The following is a 22,770-nucleotide window of genomic DNA, read 5'->3' as shown; positions in this document are numbered from 1 at the left end:
GCGTCGGCCTCGAGGCGAGCTGCAAGGAGGAGAAGGAAAGGGATGGTAGATTGCAAATTAAATCTTTGTGTACCTAGTTTGGGAAGTAAGGCAAAGATTAGAAAGCGAAGGTTAAAGGCTTAATTGCAAGACTTCTCCAGTTTCCACGCACGAACAGATAGCACGTATTTTCCAAAGCCGCGACAAATTTATAAGGATCCAGGAACCGGCGAGACACCCGAGTCAAGTATTGCATTATTTTGTATCTCCACGATTAGCCTGAAGCGATTCGAATCCAAACTCTGTTTCACGTCGGGACGAATTTTCGATTTCTAGAAAAGACCAAGAACGATCCGTGTAGCTGAATACGAATCTTGTCATTTGCTATTCACAGCTTAGAATTCTCTCGTAGAGTTTGCATTAAGCGCAGGCATCGCGCACATAACACACGGGGTGTCCGGAAATTACCAAACTCGCGACACGTTGCTTCGACCTAATTCACAGATACTTGTTTCGCTAAAAAGCGCGCGTTTCTATCTCACCTCGTGGTTATAAATTGCGTTCAATTCGGAGTTCTCGTAGTAAGTACCGGAACCGTAACAAATTCAAGTACAGAAATCGTACTTCCGTCAGTGAAAGTTCTTCTCGAGAAATTATTTCAGCACTTGTATAAATCAAATTTAGGTATACAGGTATACTTAAAATTTTGGAAAACGGATCCACAGGATTTCATTCGAGTGAAATCTGAGTGCAATCTATACATCGTTTCAAAATAACGAATCTGAAACTTATTTCAACGATTGCAGGTTCCTGTCTTCATTTACTGACTGGGAAATCTTATGAATTCAACCAAGTAATACAAGATACATCAATAATATTTCAAGCTGCTTAATTTCCAACGTGATCCTGTAAGGATTTGCATGAAATCCTGCACGAGTTTTCCGATTCAAAACGTCATAAGGTATGGTAATAATTCGATGAAGCTTCGAGCGGTATGAAAACCATCTCACAATATATTTCGGGTGATTCGTAAGGTGTGGATTTTTGAACACCCCGTAGATGGCAGGCTGGCGATGATGGATAAACGGTGTTATCTATAGGCATACGGTTGATCCGGTTGGGGAGACCACAGCAAACCACCGTCATCCGAAACGCTCATTTACGTGTCTAGTAATCAACAGTTGGTATTATCGGACCAGGAACCCTGACGCCCTGGGTGAACCGAATAGCCGGGAATAATACGCGACCCTTCCTAATGCTCTGGCATTGTTCGATAATTGCCTTTGCACCCGCGCGGATCAAACTTCGCGCAACTTAAATTTGCAATTAGTCGAATGAAAGCAAGCAAGGAACGTTATGACTCTAGGTTAAATCACCGCTTGAATTTGCCGGATTAATCAATGCTCCGTTAGTTTGTCACAAGTAGTGTGCTATCAGCTAGAGGTTTTAGAAAAAAAAATTCGCATACAGACATTCGCTTTCTATTCAACTGTATGCCATTTTCTATTAATTACATTTTTTAAAAACAACGAATTGCTGATGTTATAAACATGCAACAAGTTTTTCGTTCTTCAAATCCTTAGCTTTACCAAACTGGCGATAGGAAAAATTTTCTAATTAATCTTGTAGACTAGGTAAAGATTTTTATTCAATTTTTTAATGAAATTTAAAGAAAAGGCAGATTATTGATACCTAAATGAATTACGCAGAGGTTCATCGAACAGACCCATAATCTTAACTACGCCTTGGTATTGCTGCATTTGCCGGCAGGACTATAATATGAGGGGTTATAAAATTGTAGTAAGTAGCCGATGAATAGTAGCGATAAACAGGAGAGGCATGAACCTTGTTACTGAACGTTGAAATTAACCTGAAAGACTAGCCGGATCCGTGGCATGGGCATGATCTGCATATTTCCAAGATAGCTCGGAACCCCGATGCAGTTAGAGCAAGTAACTTTGCGTGCGAGCATTATGTGTTGAAATAATAGGTACTAGAGGCAATCACCAATTCATTTTATGTTGTTAGTTTTTTTTTTATTTTTGTCCTTCTCTTTGAACCAGGGGCGTGAAATCGTAAATGTACAAGGAACAGTAATGATTTGACACGGCTTCCGGTTGTACCGATGAAAAGGGAAAAATTAATTAAACGCAAAGAAAAACAACTGCCAATATGCTGCGATCAATAACAATATAACGTTGATTGGAACCAGAGCTTGCAAAAATGTTGATGAAAAACATTCCCAAAATCACAAATTATGAACCGCTGTATTTACTTTTTTATGTAAATGTTTGTCAATTTAATAAGTGTAAGAGTTTAATGAATATTATCAATGATAATGATTATTTTTCAGTTTTGTTTTTTCTAAATGCGAAGGGTAGATTTCATTGAACGTCGATTCACCTTGCCACTGCATGAGAAATAGAACACGGTTCTAGGTGAAAACATCAATAAGATAAAATTATGTCAATTGGAATTTTTAGAATTACTTACAAACATATTAGAAGAACAAAATAAGTATTTTTTTCTGATAATATGCACTTTGATGTTTCATGTAATCAGTTATTAAACTAAAATCAAATTCTTCAAAAGTAACTTGTGGGTGAAGAGAAGTAAAAAAAAAATATTGCATAACTATAAAAACAAAGATATTATTTGCGAATAAATATCCAAAACATGCAATGGCGACGCAGAGTTATTCCACATCATGAAAATACATGGGAAGGGTTATGAAAAATGAAATAAATGATTATGTAACGAGAATGAAAAGCGGGTGAACCAAGTGAAGCCAAGATCTTTCGAACCCAGAACTAGATTTAAAAAATGACGAGATGAGAAAAATTGTTTCAAACGTATACTGCCAATGAGAACAGTTGGACATGTATATTTGTTCACATAAAAAAAAAATGGTAGATTACCGAACAAATTATGTCAGCGTTAAGAAGAAATTGGCGAAGGATCTAAACTTCGAGTTTGGTGATTAAAATAAAATGATTGTAAGTGATGACTGTGAAATTACAACTTGTCAAAATGATCGCGGGAAGTTTCTCTACCTTATTGAAACATCCTTGATTCGTAATTCGAGACATGTCTGTCCTGACAAAAATATAAAATAAAATATTAAGCAGGGAGAATAGTTTTTCGAACAATCAACCGTGAGATCAAAAGTCTAAAATTTGTTACAAAAGAACGAAAGTGAATAACGAATCAAAAATATGGTTCGTCTCAATAAGGTCGATCCTCCCTGAAAATCTCATCAACTATGATCTTCGTGTCCAATTGAAAAGAGATTCTCGCGTTACAAGAGCGACGTGTGCAAGATCATTCAGTGAAGTTACACGTTGACTTTGAATCAAGCTCGCCTTGACATGTTAATTATTACATTATTAAAGGAAAGGGAAGATCAACGTTGAAGTATATAAATTTACATATAAAGTGCGTCGCTGTGCATGTGAGTTGAAAATTGTTTTTTTTTTTTCTTGTCTCTTAGTTAAAGGATAGGATAAAGAGTATTGATTGTACAATACCTAGGCGAACGCCTCATCGCACTAGGATGTCGTTGCCCCGACCCGGGACTGCCGTACTGCAACAAATACCCACCCCCCACGTCATCATCTGCATTCATCTCGCAAACTTGAAATATTTTACAAATATTAATCTACTACATGCTAATCAGGGAAAACTTTGCGTGCGCTTCCTTCCCTTTCGCTCCAAGTTCTCCGCACAACGTGAATATTTATCCGATTCGTACGCGTTACGAATTCATTTCTCCAGAGTTTGACGTGACTCTTTTTGAGGTTCAGTTTCTACCTTTTATACGCGTACCTTTGTAATTATCAAGAATAAATAATGGCAAGAATTTAGTGAAACTGGAGTGGGGATAATAAAAAAGTTGACTAATTCAAATTGCAAAGGAAAAAGTATAAGTGAAGATAAAACCATACATCGCCGATTCATAAGTTGCGAGATCTCATCAGTTACATGTCTGCGCATTCGCAATGAAATTCCGAATTTCCATTTAACAAAAAATTTCACTACTGCAATTGAAAATGTAAATAACCGATAAATCAAATAGATATTTAATTGAACGTTTGAAATATTTTTTCAGAGAACGTTTACAGAGGGAGAGAGAGAGAGGGGAGAATAGCACACGATTCACACGGCGAGCTTTTAATGCGGTGCAATAAATTCAACATTTCGATGCTGTTGCTGTTAGTAATAAAAATCAGTAGAGAAATGTTATCATTAGTACTTATTAATTGTATGGGTTGTGACGCCACGAGATTAAGTATATTAGACAAAAATTTTAAATACACATAATAGCAAATATTTTCATCTTTCAAATTGTTTTTACAATAAAAAATGTACGATATGCGATTCGCAGATTTATGGATTACAGAATTGAGAGAAAATTAATACGTTAGTTGAAACGTCAATTCGAAGAGAAAATTGAAAAGAAGGAATCCGTTCATTAGATTGCAAAAACCGCTAAAAGTGTATCTGAAAAGTTTGGAAAAAAATCAAATCGCTGATTACAAATTAAGAGAACAAATGTATGGACCATCTGGTACCAGATGCGTAATAAATATCAATTACAAATCACTAAGGCACGTGGAACATACAATCAATATGTTAATACAAGGTATAAGAAAAAACAAACGGAAAACAAGATAAACACTCTGAAACGTCAAAAACACATCGGTTAGTAAATAGATACACACACACATACATATATATATATATATATATATATATATATATATACAGGTATATGTACACAAACGTATAATTATATACATATGGCACATTGAACGCATAGCTGCATTAGGTTACGTTCGTCGAAATTGGTATGTGCTATGTGAAATTGTCCTCTAATCACATTAGGTATACTCTTAGGTTTACTTCTTTTTTCTATGTTTTTTTTTTTTGTTTCATTATTTTAATATACACAAAAATATTTACACACTGACATTGGCCCACCAAGTCCTAAAACGATAAGTAATCAAAACGCATAAAGTTATAAACATTCACCGCAATGGCGCATGGTAAACGAAATTTTTAATCAGTCGAAAGTTATTGTAAGGTACTAAAAATTCGTACCAATAAAATTTGCAGTTTTTCATTCCGCCCTTATACTTTAATCTGAAATACAATCTTGAATCGCGTAATAAAGTAGATTAAAGAAATCTCATTTTTACGATAATAACTTGGCTTGGTATAAGAAAAAAAAAGCTTGGAATTAACCAAGAAAAAAAACTACCAGTCGCGTTATGGGCGACGTAAATAAGTTTAATAAAGACGATGAAGGGGCGGAGTTGAAATTCCGAATTTGAACAGTTCCAAAAGCGCCAAATTCCGATTTTTTTAGTGGCGGAACTTGAAGTACAGAAATCAAACTTTGACGAAACATTGAAAATTTGAGTGATCTGAAGCCCGACGCTCAAAGTTTCGAAAGTTTGCGACCATTTGAAACTTTCTTGTGTCGTAAAAATTTGATTTCTTTACTTCAAGTTTCACCACCAAGTAATTCGGAATTAGGCTCTTTTGGAACTTCAAACCCGCCCCACGACGAGGGGTCGGATTAGAAAATTCGATTTTTTCTATCCTGCACTTTTGATTTTCCACTGACCCTGACGTAGTCCTCCCGGCCCTTAATCACACCTGGCACAACATCCTGAAATCCATCTATGATACGTCAAGTTTACTCTTTGGCAGCTGATCTAAATATCAGAGCGTCTCACGCGATTCTGGAGGCTTGGCGTGGAAATCGGCATTCAAGACTCAATCAGGAAACACACCCTGCCTACATTAACGTTAAATAATACGCGGAATGGCAGCATTTCATGCCGCGATGCAATTACCTTGACTACACGAATCCTGGTTCCGTATGCATCCGTAACTCTATAATTTACAACTATACTCCCGAGATATACATATACATATGACTGCATATATTGTGAGTAAACTAATTCAGCCTTAACACTCGATTGCTTTATAAAGTAGGATTCTCGCGAGTGAATGGACCATGAAATTTCAATCACAGTAAGAATTCTTCGCATTAAAACCATTTGTTACTCACTCCGGCAGTTTGCTTACACTTCTTTAGTTTCAACATTTTTATTTTTACTTTTTTCATTTATTCCGAGCAATGTAAGTTAATAAAACAGGTATATTTGCCTTCGACGAGAATTCGTTGAAGTCCCTCAATCGAATGAAAATAAATTTATTTCACTAAAGATTGTATTCCAGATGATTTACAAACTTATAGCGAACCTGTTGCGACAGCTTGTTTCGCTAAAATTTCAAAATATAATTTAATATGCACCGTTTTTTGACTTTTTTTGAACATCCATCAATAGGAAATGATAAACAATTTCGATACCTAATACCTGCGGATTTTCCATGCAACGAGTAAAACAAAATTTCAAGTTTTCGGTTGTAAAGTTGATCCGCTTATCCGTAAATAAATAATCGATCTTATCGTATGTTTTAATTTCTATTTGCATGATGTGACAAAATTACCGAAATTAAGGTATTTTGTGGGGTCTGTGTAATGTATTCAAGGTTTTGCGAAAAGGCGACTGTCATTATATTGACTGTAAATCGTAACGGAAAATTGAATATTCCGCGACTGATTGTGGTGAAGGCGTGTTTGCACGAGGAATATCACGCTGCACTATATGAAAATAATTTTATATGCGACAAATAATACGACAAATCAGAGAATTTTTTTTCGATTTTCGAATCGCTTTGTTGGATTTAAAGTAAAACAATTCGGAGGCCGCGTCGAACGTGTAGACAGTTTATTGTTATTAATTCTATAGGTTGTCGACGGATGTAAAATGCAGAAATTTACAGAATCTATTTATTTTCGTTTTTCTGATCATAAATTTTGTCGCGTGATATTATGTTCTACTTTGTCTCGATTCGTACACATAAGGATGTTTTTTCTTCATCAATCAATTAATAATCGTTGGAAGAATTCGTTTATTATTAGTGAAAACTTTAGTCATTCAACCTGTACGCAATGTCTAACAATTAGTCAATTCTGTGTAACGGTCCTTGTCTAAGATGGTCTACGAATGAAGATAAAGAATTGTGGGTATACAAATAGAAATACCTTGGACAATCGTGCCAATGGCTTCATGCCTGATAAGGCATTCGTTCCTTATCCAACAATTTTATTTCAATATAGCCGTACCTACATGTTATAAATATGTTTCTACGTATATCTATTATCTAAGCAATGTTAGCGAAGCAGCGCATTAATGATTCCCAAATCGATGGGCACACTGTGTCGGACTATGGTATACCACGTCTTGGTGTAACTACCTTTACTGAATTAGATCAGGTTTCCTGTGGTTCATGTTAAAGAATCTGAACTGTAGCCGCAGCGTAAGGTCTTTCCGTACTGTTGGAAAAGAATTATGTGTCATGAATAATATTCAGCAGGAACTTTGTATACAGGTGTTCAATGCAGTATGCAGTATTAGAGGTATGCGAATAGTTGTGAATCTGATGGCTGTAATTCTTTGAAACATATTTTATTGAATTTCATTTCTCTTTTTGTCAAGTTCCAACCTTTCCTTGGGTCGATTTGCTTATCGGACTGCAAATATAAGTTTCAAACGACGTGTCAATTAGTGCTGGACCTAAAAAATATATCTTAGGATACAAAAATAAGTTAAACGTATGTAAAAAGTACTGTATAGAAATTCAGAATATAATGACAAAAAATAGTTATGAGGTAAGCGAAAGATAAAAAGAAGAAAAAAGTAGTAACAGTAATAAAACACGAGTAGAAAAAAAAAAAAGGAAATCGGTCGTTTTCTTGTTAGTATCGCCACATTACTGTTACATAAAAAGAGAGAGAGAAAAAGTAATGTAGACAAAAATGTAGCGTTACCAAACTCGAGAAGAGCGTCTCTTAACGAGTGGCTGAAAATGTAAAAAATGTAAATGAAATCTTGTACCGAAAGTTTCAATATACATGTAATGTCGAAACATTGAAATATTAACCAGGTGTTAGTTGTCTGACAGCCGCCTTGAAATGTCTCGGTCTTGGATAGTAATAGAGTTGGCAACATTTTCTGTGCCTAGAGAAAAAGTGTTTTTGTGTGTATTGCAGAGGATTCAATATTAAAACGCGCCGTTAACGTCAAGACATTCTATGAAAAAAAAAAAAATAATAAATAAAAATACATGATCTAACATCCACATCAATAAATATACACGAGAAATATTCTGGACGAAATTTCCTTGACCCTGACTGCGCGGTGTTCGATACACCCAATTCAGAATCAAATTTATATTCCTGGTAATGGTTTTCTACGAATTTCCTGTCAGAGTTTACGCATATAAATTCTGAGTGAAATCCGATATCGGAAAACTCGAGTTCTTAAAATTGATCCTTTTACTCAAGATGCATGCATCTTTAAGAAAATCGAACAAATTAACACAGAGGGTAAAATAATATCTGGGGGAGAATTATTGACGTAGTAACGGTGCTTGATGGTTTTGATACATTCTCTGTTATTCAACGTCACGATAGTTTTCATATTTTTTTTTTTCTCTCAACGAAAAGGGGGGCATTCTTTCAACGAACGGAGGGTTAACTTTGAAACACATATCAAAACGACATTTCAAATGGCTTACTCATTGCGCTATGCAAGCGCCAAGTTCTGTTTTCGTTTCTTAAGGAAGTCAGCCGGAAGAATGGTGTATGTATAATAACCTGAGCCAATTGCTACCATCTTAGCGTGTTCCCAGTATTCGACACGACAAACTGGCCACACAAATAATACGAAATTATAAAATTAATTAAATAAAGTATAATATAAAAGGTAAACGATCTCATTTGGGTATATTTGTAGTTTGAAAAAATAATGAAATAATAACCGTATAAGATATTCGGGAATTGGATAGATTTTCTCACTGAGGTTTGAATTTGAATTTTCTGACAGTAACGGGGCAGTCGGAAAACATAATCGCTACACAGATACAACAGTCAAGGGAGACTGGTGGGTTCTCACATATATATATGTATATAAAAATGACAAGCATGAGTATCAAACACATAAACAGGTAATACAGTTCAATCTGACAAACCTGGGCAAAAATGTGCCAAAGAATGTCAAGAATACCCTGAAAATCGACCCGCAGACTTTCAACCAAGGCCTGTAAATTCTAAAGCATTTCTACATAAGCAAGTTAAAATAGGTGATTATATAGAATTATTGATAGCTCTACTTTCGATCTGTACATCTTTTCAAGCTTTTCTACTACAGCAATATTATTATTGTTGTTATTATTACTGAATTAAATAAATAAAAGAAACAAATAAAATTTTATGGCGTACCGATTTAAACTACTCTATTCTTCCCTTATGTGCTTTGCTGAAAATAGAAAACATAAAATCTGAGTACTTCTGTTTTATGAATGAATCCATTCGATCTTTGATATGGTATTATGCACAGAATAACGAAGCCATCTTATAAAATGTTCACTCAATTAATTTTCTGAACAGGGTGTCCGATGTTGATAATAGTTAAATACGAAGAATGAAATTCTTCATTCTCTTGTTATTGAGCAGCCTTCACTTTTAATCATATATACAATTTCCCTGCCAGTTTTGCTGGCGAAGAGACATTTGATGAGAAAAAGTTGAAAAGGATACATAATCTTATCGAAACAATTGCGTATAAAACTTATCGAAACTGCTTGAAGTTTCCGAATATTTTCACTCGAAATTTTCGAAATTTACATGTGAGATACCAGGCAGCATGAAATTTCGAGACTTTTAAGTTTTACAGACACCCTGATAGAATAAGGTGTTGTAAGTACAGACAGTTTATCTCTGATTTTGCTGAAAAAAATTAACCCTGTCAGCTTCTGAATAATATAATATACACAGATGAGAAATCCACAATTTTGGATCACTCATTACCCTGTCAGACACAGAACATTCATCCAGCAAAATAACGATGGTGATAAAATGACAATAATCACCACCGAACAAACGTTTTTCAATTCATGTGTGAGAGGATTTGGATATGTTACAAGGACGAGGTGATCAACTACAAGAATAGTAAACAACATGGTATAATAACTGACGAGCAGGGCTACTTCAGGGTCTCATAAATACCTTGATATAATGATGGCTACGAAATTAAAATGAGTGACTATTGCAGGATGATCGGACGATGAATGACTATTAATGCGACTACTTGTAACTACGAAGCAAAACTAGAAGGCTTAGAAGCTTTTGGTTGTATAAACTCCGTAGTCTCTCATACAGTTGCATCCATCTAAGCGAAAAGTTGAAATAAAAATTTAATAAACTGAACTTAACAAAAGCTGTTAAAATTAAAAATGCATATTTAAATTCATGAAATTGTTGCTTGTATGATGTTGCAGTTTATATAATACACGTAGAGCTGCTGGATCCCCACGAAATCATTATATCCATCACCATCTGTATCAAGTCTAACATTCCGATGGCTGCAAATAATGTATGTAAATAAATTCAGTGGAGTTAATTATTTTAGTTTTCTGCTGCGCTCTGTCTGGGCTGGAACACGTTGACTTCATCTGCTAATACTAGAAAATAAGTCTTTTGTACAAAAATACGGAGTATGTTTCCGATTAAAACTGTTTAATGAAATAGATGTATATGAGTCAGAATCATTCCGTTGTACAAAAGATTCATTTCATAAAGAATCACGAATAGATAATAAGCAGTAATTGTGACACATCGTTGGTGATTGATTTGACCTCGAGAAATCCAACAGTTTCAATTCAATGGTTTAAATGACTTGTGGCCTCTTGAAGAGCTCTAACAAAATAATTGCCTGAAAAAATGTACACTAAGGCTAAAACCATGCCAAATCCTTAATAACCCAATATGAAGAATATCGTTTTCTGCAAACCTGTGAAATGAAGTTCATTACAATGTAAAATACAGGATTTCAGAGTCGAAAAATTACCTAAGTATGAAAAAAATTATTCTAAGTAAACAAGTAAGATTGACTTTCAAGAATTGAATATAGGTAACAATTTTTCCAAAAATTGGACGTTCGAAAAAATTCTCTTCAATATCCGATATCTCACCTTATAATGGACCAGAAAATTAAGAGAGAAATAGAAATTGCGTATTATGCAATCGTTTAATAAAAAGCGGAGTACTTACTCCTATCAATGTTGCGCTGTAGGTGAGCGGCGACTCTGTGCCTGGCATCATTAAATTCAAGGTGAAGACCGAGCCGGAGGAGCGTCGGATTCTGCTCAACCAGCTGCGTTATTTCCATCTCAATTTTGTTGCCCAGTACTTGTGATCTCTGCGAGGAAAAAAATGAATAGCAATTAATAAAGAACTTATAGAACCAGATTCCCTTTTTTTCGGTAACAAAGTTACACCAGGTGCTTTCGCTAAGCAAACAATGTGTTGAGATTACAATTCAATATTCCATAGTGACTGTCAGTTCGTTAAATTGGATGCCGCTGTTTCTATTTTGAATAAAATATATCTGAACATTATTAGAATGTCTCGTAAATTACATTAATTTCAATATTTACCTGGTTTGAGCATCTGAACTCTTCAATGGATTTTGTTTTAAGAAGAGCCTTGATGAGCCTTACTATCACAGACGGACTGATGAAATTTGTTTCAACACTGCAATAAGACAAACATCTGATGGTTAACATCTGCCAGATGTAACGGAGTTTTCTAACTGTTCAATGTTCAATTTTTACTTTATTGATGATTGACATCAGTTTCCAGCACAATGTAATGAAAACTTACTTGAGTACTCTGAGGGTCGAATTCTTTTCGATGGCGTCAGCTAATCTGAGTGCAGTCTTGTCGGTAAGCCCGACGTTTGTCAAACTCAAGGCTTCGAGGTGTGTGTTGATCTCCAATGCTTCGAACAACTGAATGAACTTTTCGTCTGAGATGTTCTGTGGGAAACATTTTTTACCGTTTTATTGTCACAGAATTCGATCATCATTTTAAACTCTGGCTACTGGAGTATGAACAAAGGCTAAACAATATTTGACTGCCAATAGTACCTAATTACAGTATTTGATCAGACATTAGATAAAAAAATTACTGATAGGCTTCCGCAATACATATTGAATAGAAGAACTGGAAGCAAAGTACAGTTAAAGAGACAAACCTTAATATTATTCCAATTCAGATCCGCCAACATGTGATCATCGTCATGAACTTGTTTGATCGTTGCGTCTACGTCCGTGTTGTTTGGTGGTTCCATGGGAAATACTTTGGGTTGGCTTGCCTTCGTAATACCATCCCACCCCAGCCCGACTGGTTGGCCAGAGTTTAGTAGGGAGGCATGGTACTGGTCTTGGTTCATCATCGAGTGAAAACCGAGGATGGCTGGAATTATAAAAATAAGTAACCTGCTCTTTAACGCTTTACTCAAGTCAAATTAAATAATTTATTGTCATAACTGGTTTGTGAACGGTTTCCACCTAAATGTACGCAAACTATTCCTGTTTGCTTCTGCAAAATAGGGGTTACAGCCAAATTAGAAACATTTCGAATACGTTTCAAAAGCAGATTGATTGATATCAACACAGAGAATCCACATAAATCATCACATTGAAGTGTTAAATAGTGCCGCCAAACAATTATAAAGGTTAAAAATAGATTCTACACTGAACCATTACTCGATAAAATATGTTATAAACGTTTCTTACCAGCGAGATCAATAATCTCTTCTTGAGATGCGGCGGAGAGAGCCTGTTCATATTCATCTCCAAGATCTATTGCAATTTGTTCATCTGCTTCCTTTTCTTTTTGATTATCTTGTGGTGGTGGAATCCACTATAAATGGTACAGAATTGATACATTAATCTTTGTAAATATGAAATTTGCGAGCGATTTATATTGATTGATATATAATCTAGGTATAAGGTTTATGATAATGATGTGAAAACTGTACGGTTGAATGAGAGTTTGTAAAGTATGTTAAAAACATCTGTGTTAGACCATTGGACAAAATTATTTCATTGTGAATCGCTCGAATCAAAGTTTCATGCGAACGATGCCCTATACAAAGTCCTTGAGAGGCCAAAGGCAAGCTTTAGGGAGTGTGATGCTCACCCTCAAGCATAAAAATAATTAAATAACATTTACTTTCTTCCCACGAACAGTTCCCGGCACGTATGGCTTCAACTCTGGGATATCAGGTGTCTCTAAAGCCTGTTTGTTGATGTGATCGATGAGCTTCTTGCGGTTTAGCGGCCCTGTTGGATCTTTATCACATTCATAACTGCAACGTTGCGACGGAGGCATGAAACTATCCTATAAAAAGAGCACACATAAATATATCGCTTCATTACACTAAATTAACAACCTTAACTTCTTCCACAGTAGGATATACATATTAGCTATTTGACAAACATTAAACAATGTTTTAAAGCCGTTGCTGTGTAAAATGAGAACACCTATTAGGATAATAAGAAATAATAAACTAGACTTTGAAAAACATCTATAGATTCATAATATTTGACTAATAATGCCTGTTTACTAAGAAGTAAAAAAATTATAAGTGACATCTTCCTATTGGTAACAACGCATGTTATTTGCTAGAAAGATTTTAGTCCAAGATGCAATTAGTAGGACGATTGACCATCAATTTCTGGGTAGCAAATCCTTTCGAATTTCATACTTTTTTCTAGGTTCTATCAGATTTCTTTCAACATACTTTTACTAAGCTTTAAAAACCCCTAAGAATTATAAGACCTGTCGCTTGTTTACATCAACGTTTACCCTTTGATACATCATTGGCTATCAACAGTGGTATTTCTGGTTTTTGGCTGAGAGTCTATCTACAATGAGAAACAGTTTTACTCACATCTGGATCAACTTCCTTTGCAAGTATGTTTATTTCCTCAGGCGAAAGCTGTGACAGTAGATCGTCCACATCCACATCGTCATATTCGCTGAGGTCTTTGCCGTACAGCTTGGCTGCCGTTGTCATGGTGGTTGTTTTTGTCGACGCGGACGTCTGTAAAATCAAACGATCACATTAAGTCATCTTTTTTGGTAGAATAACGTAACATCAGTGAAAACCAGAGCGATACACAGTTCCCAATTAAAAAATAATCAAAAAGGAATCGTTGCACGAGTAACAGATATTTGATGGAAAAATCATCAGAATATCGTTTAAACGGAGGTGACGACTATCTAGCGATTCTTCAAATTGCGAATAGAGATAAGCGGATGATCTTTGAGCGTGATTCTATGTGCTATATATATTTATCAATTAACCCATTTTTGGTTAAACCGCTTTTCCATCGTCTGACGTTCGCTCGATGTCCTCCTCGGAGATCGACTGAAGCAGCAACCGATGCCAATAAATCAAACTGACGGTTAAATAAATTCGGCACTAATCCAAGCGGGCCAATACCCTTTGACCTTAATTATATTCGACAGCGCAGCCCGCGATAGATTTTCATTGACAATTCGCCTGCCAAACGTAGGCGGTCGAATATACGCGTGCAGAATACCGTGTATATTTCAGGCGTTATTAACAACTCAACTCAACTCAACTCAACTCAACTCAACTCAACGTCGCGTCAGCGATATCGTATTATCAGAGCGATGGAAAATACGGCGATAAAACCGATTCTACGTACAGTCATCGGTGCGTCGAGGTGTCCTTAAAAACCAACTCAGGATCGAATAACCTCACCCACTTTTTAGCGCACACGCTACCAGCACCTTCGTAGCGATTGCGTGCACACACAGAAAACGCAAACACTAAAGCAGAGAAGCACTAGCGCCTAGAGAGCAGTCCAACTTGAGCGATTACGGCAGCGCCCTTTGATGACTATACTTCGACCGAACTAAGAAATGTCACGGAATGATGTACGATCGGTAAGATAACTGATAAAGGGCGACAAAATGTCCGGCTAATCAGTCCTGCCCCGCGGAGCGTTATTTTGTGAATTCTTGGGGATTTTTTTTCTATCCAAAACTCACCAGCCCCGTAATGGGGACAATAATTACGGCGACACTTTCACGATGGATGCTACAGGCGATAAGGTGAGCAGACTATAGGCAGTGTTCACTGCGCATCCTGTTCTGCGCAATTATTGACTGCCGGCCGCTCCTGGATGATCGCCATCGTATATGTGCGTGCTTATAAAGCCGCTTTTTGGAACGATGTTACGAATCGTTCGACCCGTAATTTCGCTATTTTTCAAATTATGCATACTCGGAGCGTTTGCCGCGGATTATGCTTTGCTGTAGCTAGCTGAGGTTCGAATTAATCCGGTTATATAGGCAATCGAATGCACCGATTTTAGGAGAAAATTGAAGACGATCGGATTGCCAGAAATTGTAGGATACAATTTTCTGAAACAAAACACGGCCGCTCGTTATGGGCAGTTGCCAGTTACGTTAGAACGGCATTGTAAGGATGACAATTAGCTTGAAATACACAGAAACTCAACTTGACTTTGCAATCGTTAAACCGTGACCTAGGCCAAAAGCGTTAGTGCACCGTAATTTCAATAATAGGCAAATAATTTCTCTAGCGACAACTATTGTGACATCGAATTTGGAAAATTTTTTGCTGATATTATTGAAATATTTTCGTATGAGAATCTCACAACGCTTTAAAGTTATTAATTGTATACACAACAATAATAAATGTTGCAAGACAATAAATCGAGAGAAAATTGAGAAAAATCGTGTTTTCAACCTGAATAAACCTCTCTCCAACACTTTCAAATCATCAAAATTTGATGTGCCACTGAAAACGTATTATTAAAACATATAGACAGAAATTTGATACACATGCAAATTATTTTTGAAGAAAATGACAAAATATGTGAATTTTAAACCGAAATATTTCCACATCAACGTGAAATCGTCTATATTGCCATAATGTATGTATGATGGAACGAATGAAACGCGATCCGAAAATGCACTCCGGTTTTTTTCGCCGTCAAAATCGATCTAAAAGTCTGTAAATATCAACATGTAGAATGCATTATCGTTCAGCTCGATGCTGTTGAATGGTATGTATGTACGTACGTACATACAGTGGCTGCCAGCCGATTTGACAGCAGGTTGCAGAACCACGAAGCGCGCGATACGTGCTCGACAGTGGTTTGCTATTTTTAAATTCATCTCCGGCACGTTTAGATCTCCATACATTTAAATCCTGCAGCTGATTAATACATGAATTGGAATGTTGTTTATGAATACCCTATAGCTGTCGGAAGAGTTATGCGACTATGCTGACGTGATCGTGATAACTATTAGGCAACCAATTGTTACTGAGAACTTCAATAAGTCGATTCGACGAAGTGCTCTAAAAGTCGAATGATTGCCTAAGAAAGAATATTACACCCAAACGTGTGTAGCGATTTACGTCTAAATTGAGTAATTAAAAACTTGATTACAAATTTCCGTATCGAGGTAATAAATACGAAGTTCGTTCGAGCTTATCAAAAAGCAACGCATTAGATCATCGCGATTAAGTTATTATGTCAAGTTTATACCTGGTACCTACTGCTGCTGTTACAATGGATTACCCAACTGATAAAGTATCAAAGACATAGATAACTAACTGAAATGCGTTCAGGCCTGACTGCGGATACTTGGAATGGAACTTCATGCAATATATATCGTAAAATTTGCGTGTATGATAAACGCAATATATGTAACAATAATCTTGAGCTGAATACGGTTTTTTCTTTTCTTTGTTTCCTTTTTTTTTCAAGATAATAACAACAAGGTAAAGATAAAGTCTAATAAAAGTAATGCAGATAATCAATCGACTATTTTCAAATAGAACAAGAGATCGATAAAAGCGAAAAAAAGTATAATATATAGTTTACGGTGTTGACAAAGCAGGTCCTCCGCAAAATTTACTGCACGTTGATTAAACATAAACAAATACACCTAAAATACTGGAAACGGTATTTTGAATTCCGTCACTGTAACAACACTGGTATTCCGCAATAGTTGTAAACCAATTTATGCCCATGTCCGCAATGATCCTGTTTGGATAAGACTTCGTTATTCGAGGGCAATAAAATGAACGATGAATAATCTATAATTCATCACGCGACGTGAATTGAATACATTCGGTAGGTATAGGAACTCTGCAGATAACCAGCATCTTATCGATAAACTGCTCAGTACAACAGTTTCGATTGATGTATTACACCCGACGAATTTTCCAAATTCCCAGAATCGACCTGTGCAATATCCATCACGAAGCTAAACCAACAATCAGTAACAATCGTAGGTATAACCATTTCCTCCTACAGGATAAATCAGGGGATGAATAATGTTTCAGTCGAGATTTGCTGAATCGTTTCACCCATCCAGCTGCAGTGGTGACAAGGTGATGATGGTATTTTCAAGGTCACCCCTACTCTCGCGAACCATGACCCCATCGAAAATACGCTCGGCAAAGGGGAAGAAGCCATCCGGCATCATCGTTTGCGCTCGTTGCGCCTGGTTTTTAAACGCGGCTCCGGGGTGGCTCCGATGGTTTTGATGGTTCGGGCGGTTTTGGCGGTTCGCGAGGTGGTGGCGGTGGCGGCGACAGGGCCGAGAATAGACCGGGCCTCCTCGGAGGCTGGCTGGCTGGCACCCTCCCAACGGTCTATACTTGGACATCCCCGTGGTTCGATTATTTATAGTCCATGGTACCGCGGCCACTAGCCTTCCCGCTAACCAACTTGCCCGTGCAAACGGGCGGTGAGTTGCCCGTGACCTACAGCATCGCAAACGTCACATACGTACATACCTATAATCGCATATAGTATACGCGAAAACGGATTTGCAGCACTGCATCTCGCCGCCCATTCCATACGCATTCCATATCTGCACTGACCAGTGCAAGAAACTAGGGAGAAATGATAAGCAGGCTAACTCGGAGCCTCTTGATTGGTTAAGGATCATCTGGAGGACCGAATTTGGTACACGTATGTTTTCTAATGAGTGAAATTCATTTGGAGAACCAATCGAGACATTGAAGAAACACGATGGGTATGCGAATTGCGTCATGGTTACTCCATGATGATCGCTTATGTTATCCTAACCCGGTTGTCCACTGTGAGATGAACAATGATTTTTTGTCACACCTTCACGCACCGAGGTGCGGATTTATACTTGCGACATCTAATTATAACGGAGTTTTAAGTAAATAACAGCTAGCGTGACGTATAAGAGATTCGTCGTAGTATAACACTCGCGGTGATAATCTACTTTGATATGGTCATTAGGTGAAAGAGACGGGAAAGAAGAAGGAGAAAACATCAAATGCAACTGCGCATAAAGAAAAAAGAGGTAGATTATATTCTACCTATTTCGATACTTTTTATTCAAAGTTGAAAGCTCAATTCAAAGGGTCGTCATTTTTCTCCTGTCATTCCACTTTGTGGAGCTATCGATCACGCTGACGTAGAAATGTGTAATTTGAGGTAAAATTAACGAGGCGATAAAATCCTGGTGCTTCACGGTTCGGCGATGGCTCGTGCCCAAGTACGCCTGTCGATAATCCCATCCACCGGATGACGAATACCGACCATTGTAATTTCTGCACTATGCCCCGTTCCATGCCAACATCATCAACAGCCTGTACAGTGGAATGGAAATTTAGGGAAATATTTGGTGAAGCTAAACTCGAGAATGAATGTTTACGTTAAAATTGTTCAGAAATAGTATCATAAACACGAAAACGATGAGCAACGTTCACGAAAATAAATTGGAGAAACAAACTACCGTACGTGGTTTCTGAATCATCGAGGCATTGCACGACCCTCATTGCTCAACGAGACGGCATTCCTCACACTTAGTCCTGGGAGTCGTGGGCTCAAGAAAATCAAATGCAATGTTTTGCCAATGAGAATTTATGTCGCGATACATGTATAAGGATTTTATACATCGAAAAACGTTTTCCGAAGGAAGATTGGATAAAAGTTGTGAGAATTCATCGAGAATATCACAACAAAGTCCATAGCACGTCGCAGCGTCTGAAATAGTTTATAATAATACGCAGACGGCTGACACATGTTTCGGAGTTCAGTCTCCGCCGAGCATTTAAGCACAGTGTGCAAAAGGCGTCGGAGGGTGACAATACAAAATCAAAGAATCGAGAAAGATTTCGTTAGGATGTTAAGCATTTCAATGGCCATTTAACAGAAGAAAAAAATCGTCGGGCGTGACCGTTTGTTTGATGGCGGAGACACGACAAGCCATAAAGTCTGACGCGGAAGATTAGACGAAGATTTTTCTTTCTTTTTAGAATATCAACCGCGGCGTTATACCTATCAGGTATATTTAGATCAGCTTCATTCATTTTTAAAAAACGATCATCTCCTGCCCAGCTGCTCGGCTTGGGAGAACTTAACTTTGGAACGGAAGACCGGAGAGAAACTGGACGATCGAATAAGTCTGCTGGAATTTCGCTAGATCAACAGTATAATATCAAACCGTTCAGTAGCTGCGAATGCTTAAAAAATAATCAGAAACGCAATGATCGATCTTCAATTTTAACGCTTCTAATCACCATCAATGTGAAAGTAAGTGAGACAAATATGGCAATTCTTCTATGGCACTTTTCTACCTCCTGCAGCTACCACCAACACCAATTCGAGATTTAATGTCAGTTGAATTACGATCGACAGCCAAGATCAAAAAACATGTATCATCGTGCTTATCCAGTCGTGAGTTAACCTACACTACACGGTTCAGCACAAATCAGGCTGTGAACATCATGAGTTACCTACCATACCTCGACCGATACCATATTTGTCCAACTTTCTATCTACTGTATAGATAAATAAACGTGTGGGAGCTGCTCACCTGCCAACTTAGTTGACGATAATCAACGCGCTTGTTAATTAGTCTCAAATAGTACTGAACAGTTATACTGCAGTTATATTTTTTCTTCCGAGTATAATAATACGTGTATAAGGAACTACGTTGACTTTGTACCAAGCAAAAGTGCTGAAGACTGTGCTTCATTGGCGATTAACATGTAAATGGTAAACGGACCCTCAACCAACAGTATGCATGGTAACAAATGGCAACTATAAGTGTTTTACAATTTTCGAATGAGCACATTATATAGCTACACGTCCTTTAACCTCTCAAATATGATCTGCATATTGGAAGCTAATCAATGCCTAGAAAGTATCTGCAACCCAGGAACACGAATGCCGCAATATTATAATTTATGTATTATTATACCAGCTATGGCGATGCTACGCGTGTAATTAAATCCCGAGCTATCATCGTACCTAATTACTGTTTCACAATCTTCGATGTAAGACGGTCTCTACGGGAAAACCTGTACCTTGATATTACGAATTTCATAATAAGACAATCTTCGCTCGTTGGTATAGAGAATCTCGAGTTATATACCTGCAGGTTAGAAGGACCCAATGAATTCTGGAAGCAAAAGATGGAACAAAAACTCTGTGTGCACAGCTTCACCGGAAATCGTACGCTTCATTGCCTGCAATTTACTTCAACATGCTTGAACCACCTGTCGTGTTTTCTCCTTATAACTGTAGTTTCTTGACAGTGCAATAACGGCGCGAGAACATTGAGATGAATGAGGTAACGAAGAACGAATTTCTGTAAATATATTGCACTTCTTTCGGTGCTCGACGACCAGTGAACAAATCGGATAGTCATTCTCTCATCCAAAGAACCAAATGAAATCTAAAAATTTTCGAATAAACATTTTATTACGATGTTAGTATGACAGCCGATTTTATAGATCATAATCGGCCTATTCCGATTGCCGTAATAAGAGAACCCAATTAGTTTCACTGCGGCTGGAATCATCGGAGGATTCTTGTACCTCTCAAATGTTTACACGTGAGTGATGCAGATGGTTGCGATTGTGAAATTTTGCATCCAACAAGAGATAGCTGAGAAGCTACAATCTGTTAGAACAGATTGCGGAACGCCGTTCATAAGTAAGAGGGTACAGGTACCTAGTCACTACGGTAATAGTAATGAAGAAACAATAATACTCAAGCGGCACTTCACCGAAGTGTCGAAGCACAGCTTGATCTTTACAGCTCCAGCATCACTGCTCGTCCTTTCACTTTTCAGCCGTGAAATAATAATTATGAATGCAGGTAAGCCTACTCAATCACGAGTAATTATTTGCCGCGTGGGCAAACCAGATTCGCTTCCCAACCGATATGGTTGGATCAGCGTCAAGTGGCAAGGGTGGCTACGTAAATAGATGCTGCTGCTACAACGCGGAAACTTTGCCATGATGATGAAGCGATAATTTTTTTTATTTACTCAACTCCCACACTAGAATTAATGATAAACTTCGTGCGGCAGACCTTCAGCCTTCACATTTATGTCGAGTTATGGACTCCTTCATCATCGTTATTTGCTCTTTTCTTGTTTTTCATATCTCGTATCTCGCAAAATATTTTCGATTTATTAAACGTCTCTTGCATGCTAGGTCCGAGACTTTGGCTCAGTTTTGGATTTTTCAATGTGTATCATGTGAGCAGCTATTGAGATTTAAAAACACATCGTATAAAAAGAACCAAGAACGTATTGTCTCTGGTAATAATTATCTTCTAAAAAGATTACGCCAACCGATTATCAACTATAATAATCAGCGAGTGAATTTTGAACCCTGCAAGTTATCAGCTAGAAACGATTTCCCGTACGGTTAATTTATGGAGCAATAATTCGTTTATCAAGAACACGTCAGTCCACTAAACACGTTCATCATCCAGATTAACCCCAAAACTGACACATGTCCAAATCTGTTACCGCCATAATAACCCCATGATACACTTAAAAAATTCGGATTACTGCCCAACTGGAACAAGATTGCCTAAATTACATGACGAGGAATTAAAGACGTGAAGGTACGACGAAAGTCGATGAGACCAACGGTCGTGATTAGAATTGGCAAATAAAAAAGAGAACGCATTCCCGTGGGATAGCAATCATTGGACTCCCGCAGTGCGTGCTTGTAACAATTTTATTTTCACGGTTATTACGAATCGATCCCGTTATATTCCGTCTCTGCAATGGTGGTCGACTGTTCGTGTCAGGAAACGGTATCACTTTATTGTCGGGCTGCTTCCCCGGTTCTCTCGACTTTCGATCGACCGAATTTTGCCTTGGGGCCTTGACAGGTTTCTTTGGGCCGCTTAGGGACCGCTTTAGGTCTTCGTTACGTCGACCAGTTGACAGGTGGGTCAGCCAAGTCACGTGACATATGTGAGTATGTGTCAGGCACGGTAGGTACACTTATTCACTCAGCATGGAATCGTTTGATAAAACAGCACTTTTATATACTGCGATGCCAACAGCTTCCACTTCAATTTCGTTGCATAACATCAGTGAAACGCGGATGTATTTTCACACATTTTTTAGTTATAATTCGCAGAGATTTTCATCGAAGAAATTATACATCAGAGTTCAAGATCTTGATCTCCGATATATTGCCGATACTTTCTTTTCGTTCGTTCCGGCGTGACGCTTTAGAAGAAATATATCGAAATTACTTGAGAAAATCGTTATGATCAAAGTAGACTCGAAGGTTTGGCTTTACTTTCGATTCATGTTTACACATGCTTTACAATTTTGCGACGTCAGCATGTCGGGGCTTTCTTTGCGGATCGTAAAGACTCGGGTCAATGCTCGCGATCATCAACAGAAGGCAGTCGTATTCCTGAATTTTATGGATGGAATCAAACATGAGGCTGCAGGCAATTGATCACCAAATAATACTATAAACATTTCAATCT

At 37.4% G+C, this 22,770-nt stretch overlaps 1 protein-coding gene across 11 annotated transcripts in view; it reads right to left on the bottom strand.

Moving 5' to 3' along the window:
* LOC124407742 (tropomodulin) overlaps positions 1-22,770 on the bottom strand; it is a 70,063-nt gene that overhangs the window by 3,066 nt on the left and 44,227 nt on the right. For 3 of the 11 annotated variants that reach the window (XM_046884190.1, XM_046884191.1, XM_046884201.1), the window contains exons 2-10: positions 13,857-14,009; positions 13,136-13,303; positions 12,697-12,823; positions 12,153-12,373; positions 11,780-11,934; positions 11,554-11,650; positions 11,168-11,315; positions 8,635-8,764; positions 3,507-3,562 (exon numbers count right to left, since the gene is read on the bottom strand). In XM_046884190.1, the coding sequence (XP_046740146.1) occupies positions 8,643-8,764; positions 11,168-11,315; positions 11,554-11,650; positions 11,780-11,934; positions 12,153-12,373; positions 12,697-12,823; positions 13,136-13,303; positions 13,857-14,009 (1,191 nt within the window). In that variant the 3' untranslated portion in view covers positions 3,507-3,562; positions 8,635-8,642. Of the gene's footprint in view, positions 1-3,506; positions 3,563-7,311; positions 7,391-8,634; positions 8,765-9,337; positions 9,375-11,167; positions 11,316-11,553; positions 11,651-11,779; positions 11,935-12,152; positions 12,374-12,696; positions 12,824-13,135; positions 13,304-13,856; positions 14,010-14,272; positions 14,483-14,640; positions 14,843-22,770 lie in introns of those variants that run through there. The other 8 variants (XM_046884200.1, XM_046884199.1, XM_046884196.1 and 5 more) reach the window with 8 other exon arrangements.

This window comes from Diprion similis, chromosome 6 (genome assembly GCF_021155765.1).
Source record: "Diprion similis isolate iyDipSimi1 chromosome 6, iyDipSimi1.1, whole genome shotgun sequence".
NCBI classification, from domain to species: domain Eukaryota; kingdom Metazoa; phylum Arthropoda; class Insecta; order Hymenoptera; family Diprionidae; genus Diprion; species Diprion similis.
Note: the sequence above shows the minus strand (reverse complement) of the source record. Positions and strands in the feature narration are given on the sequence as shown.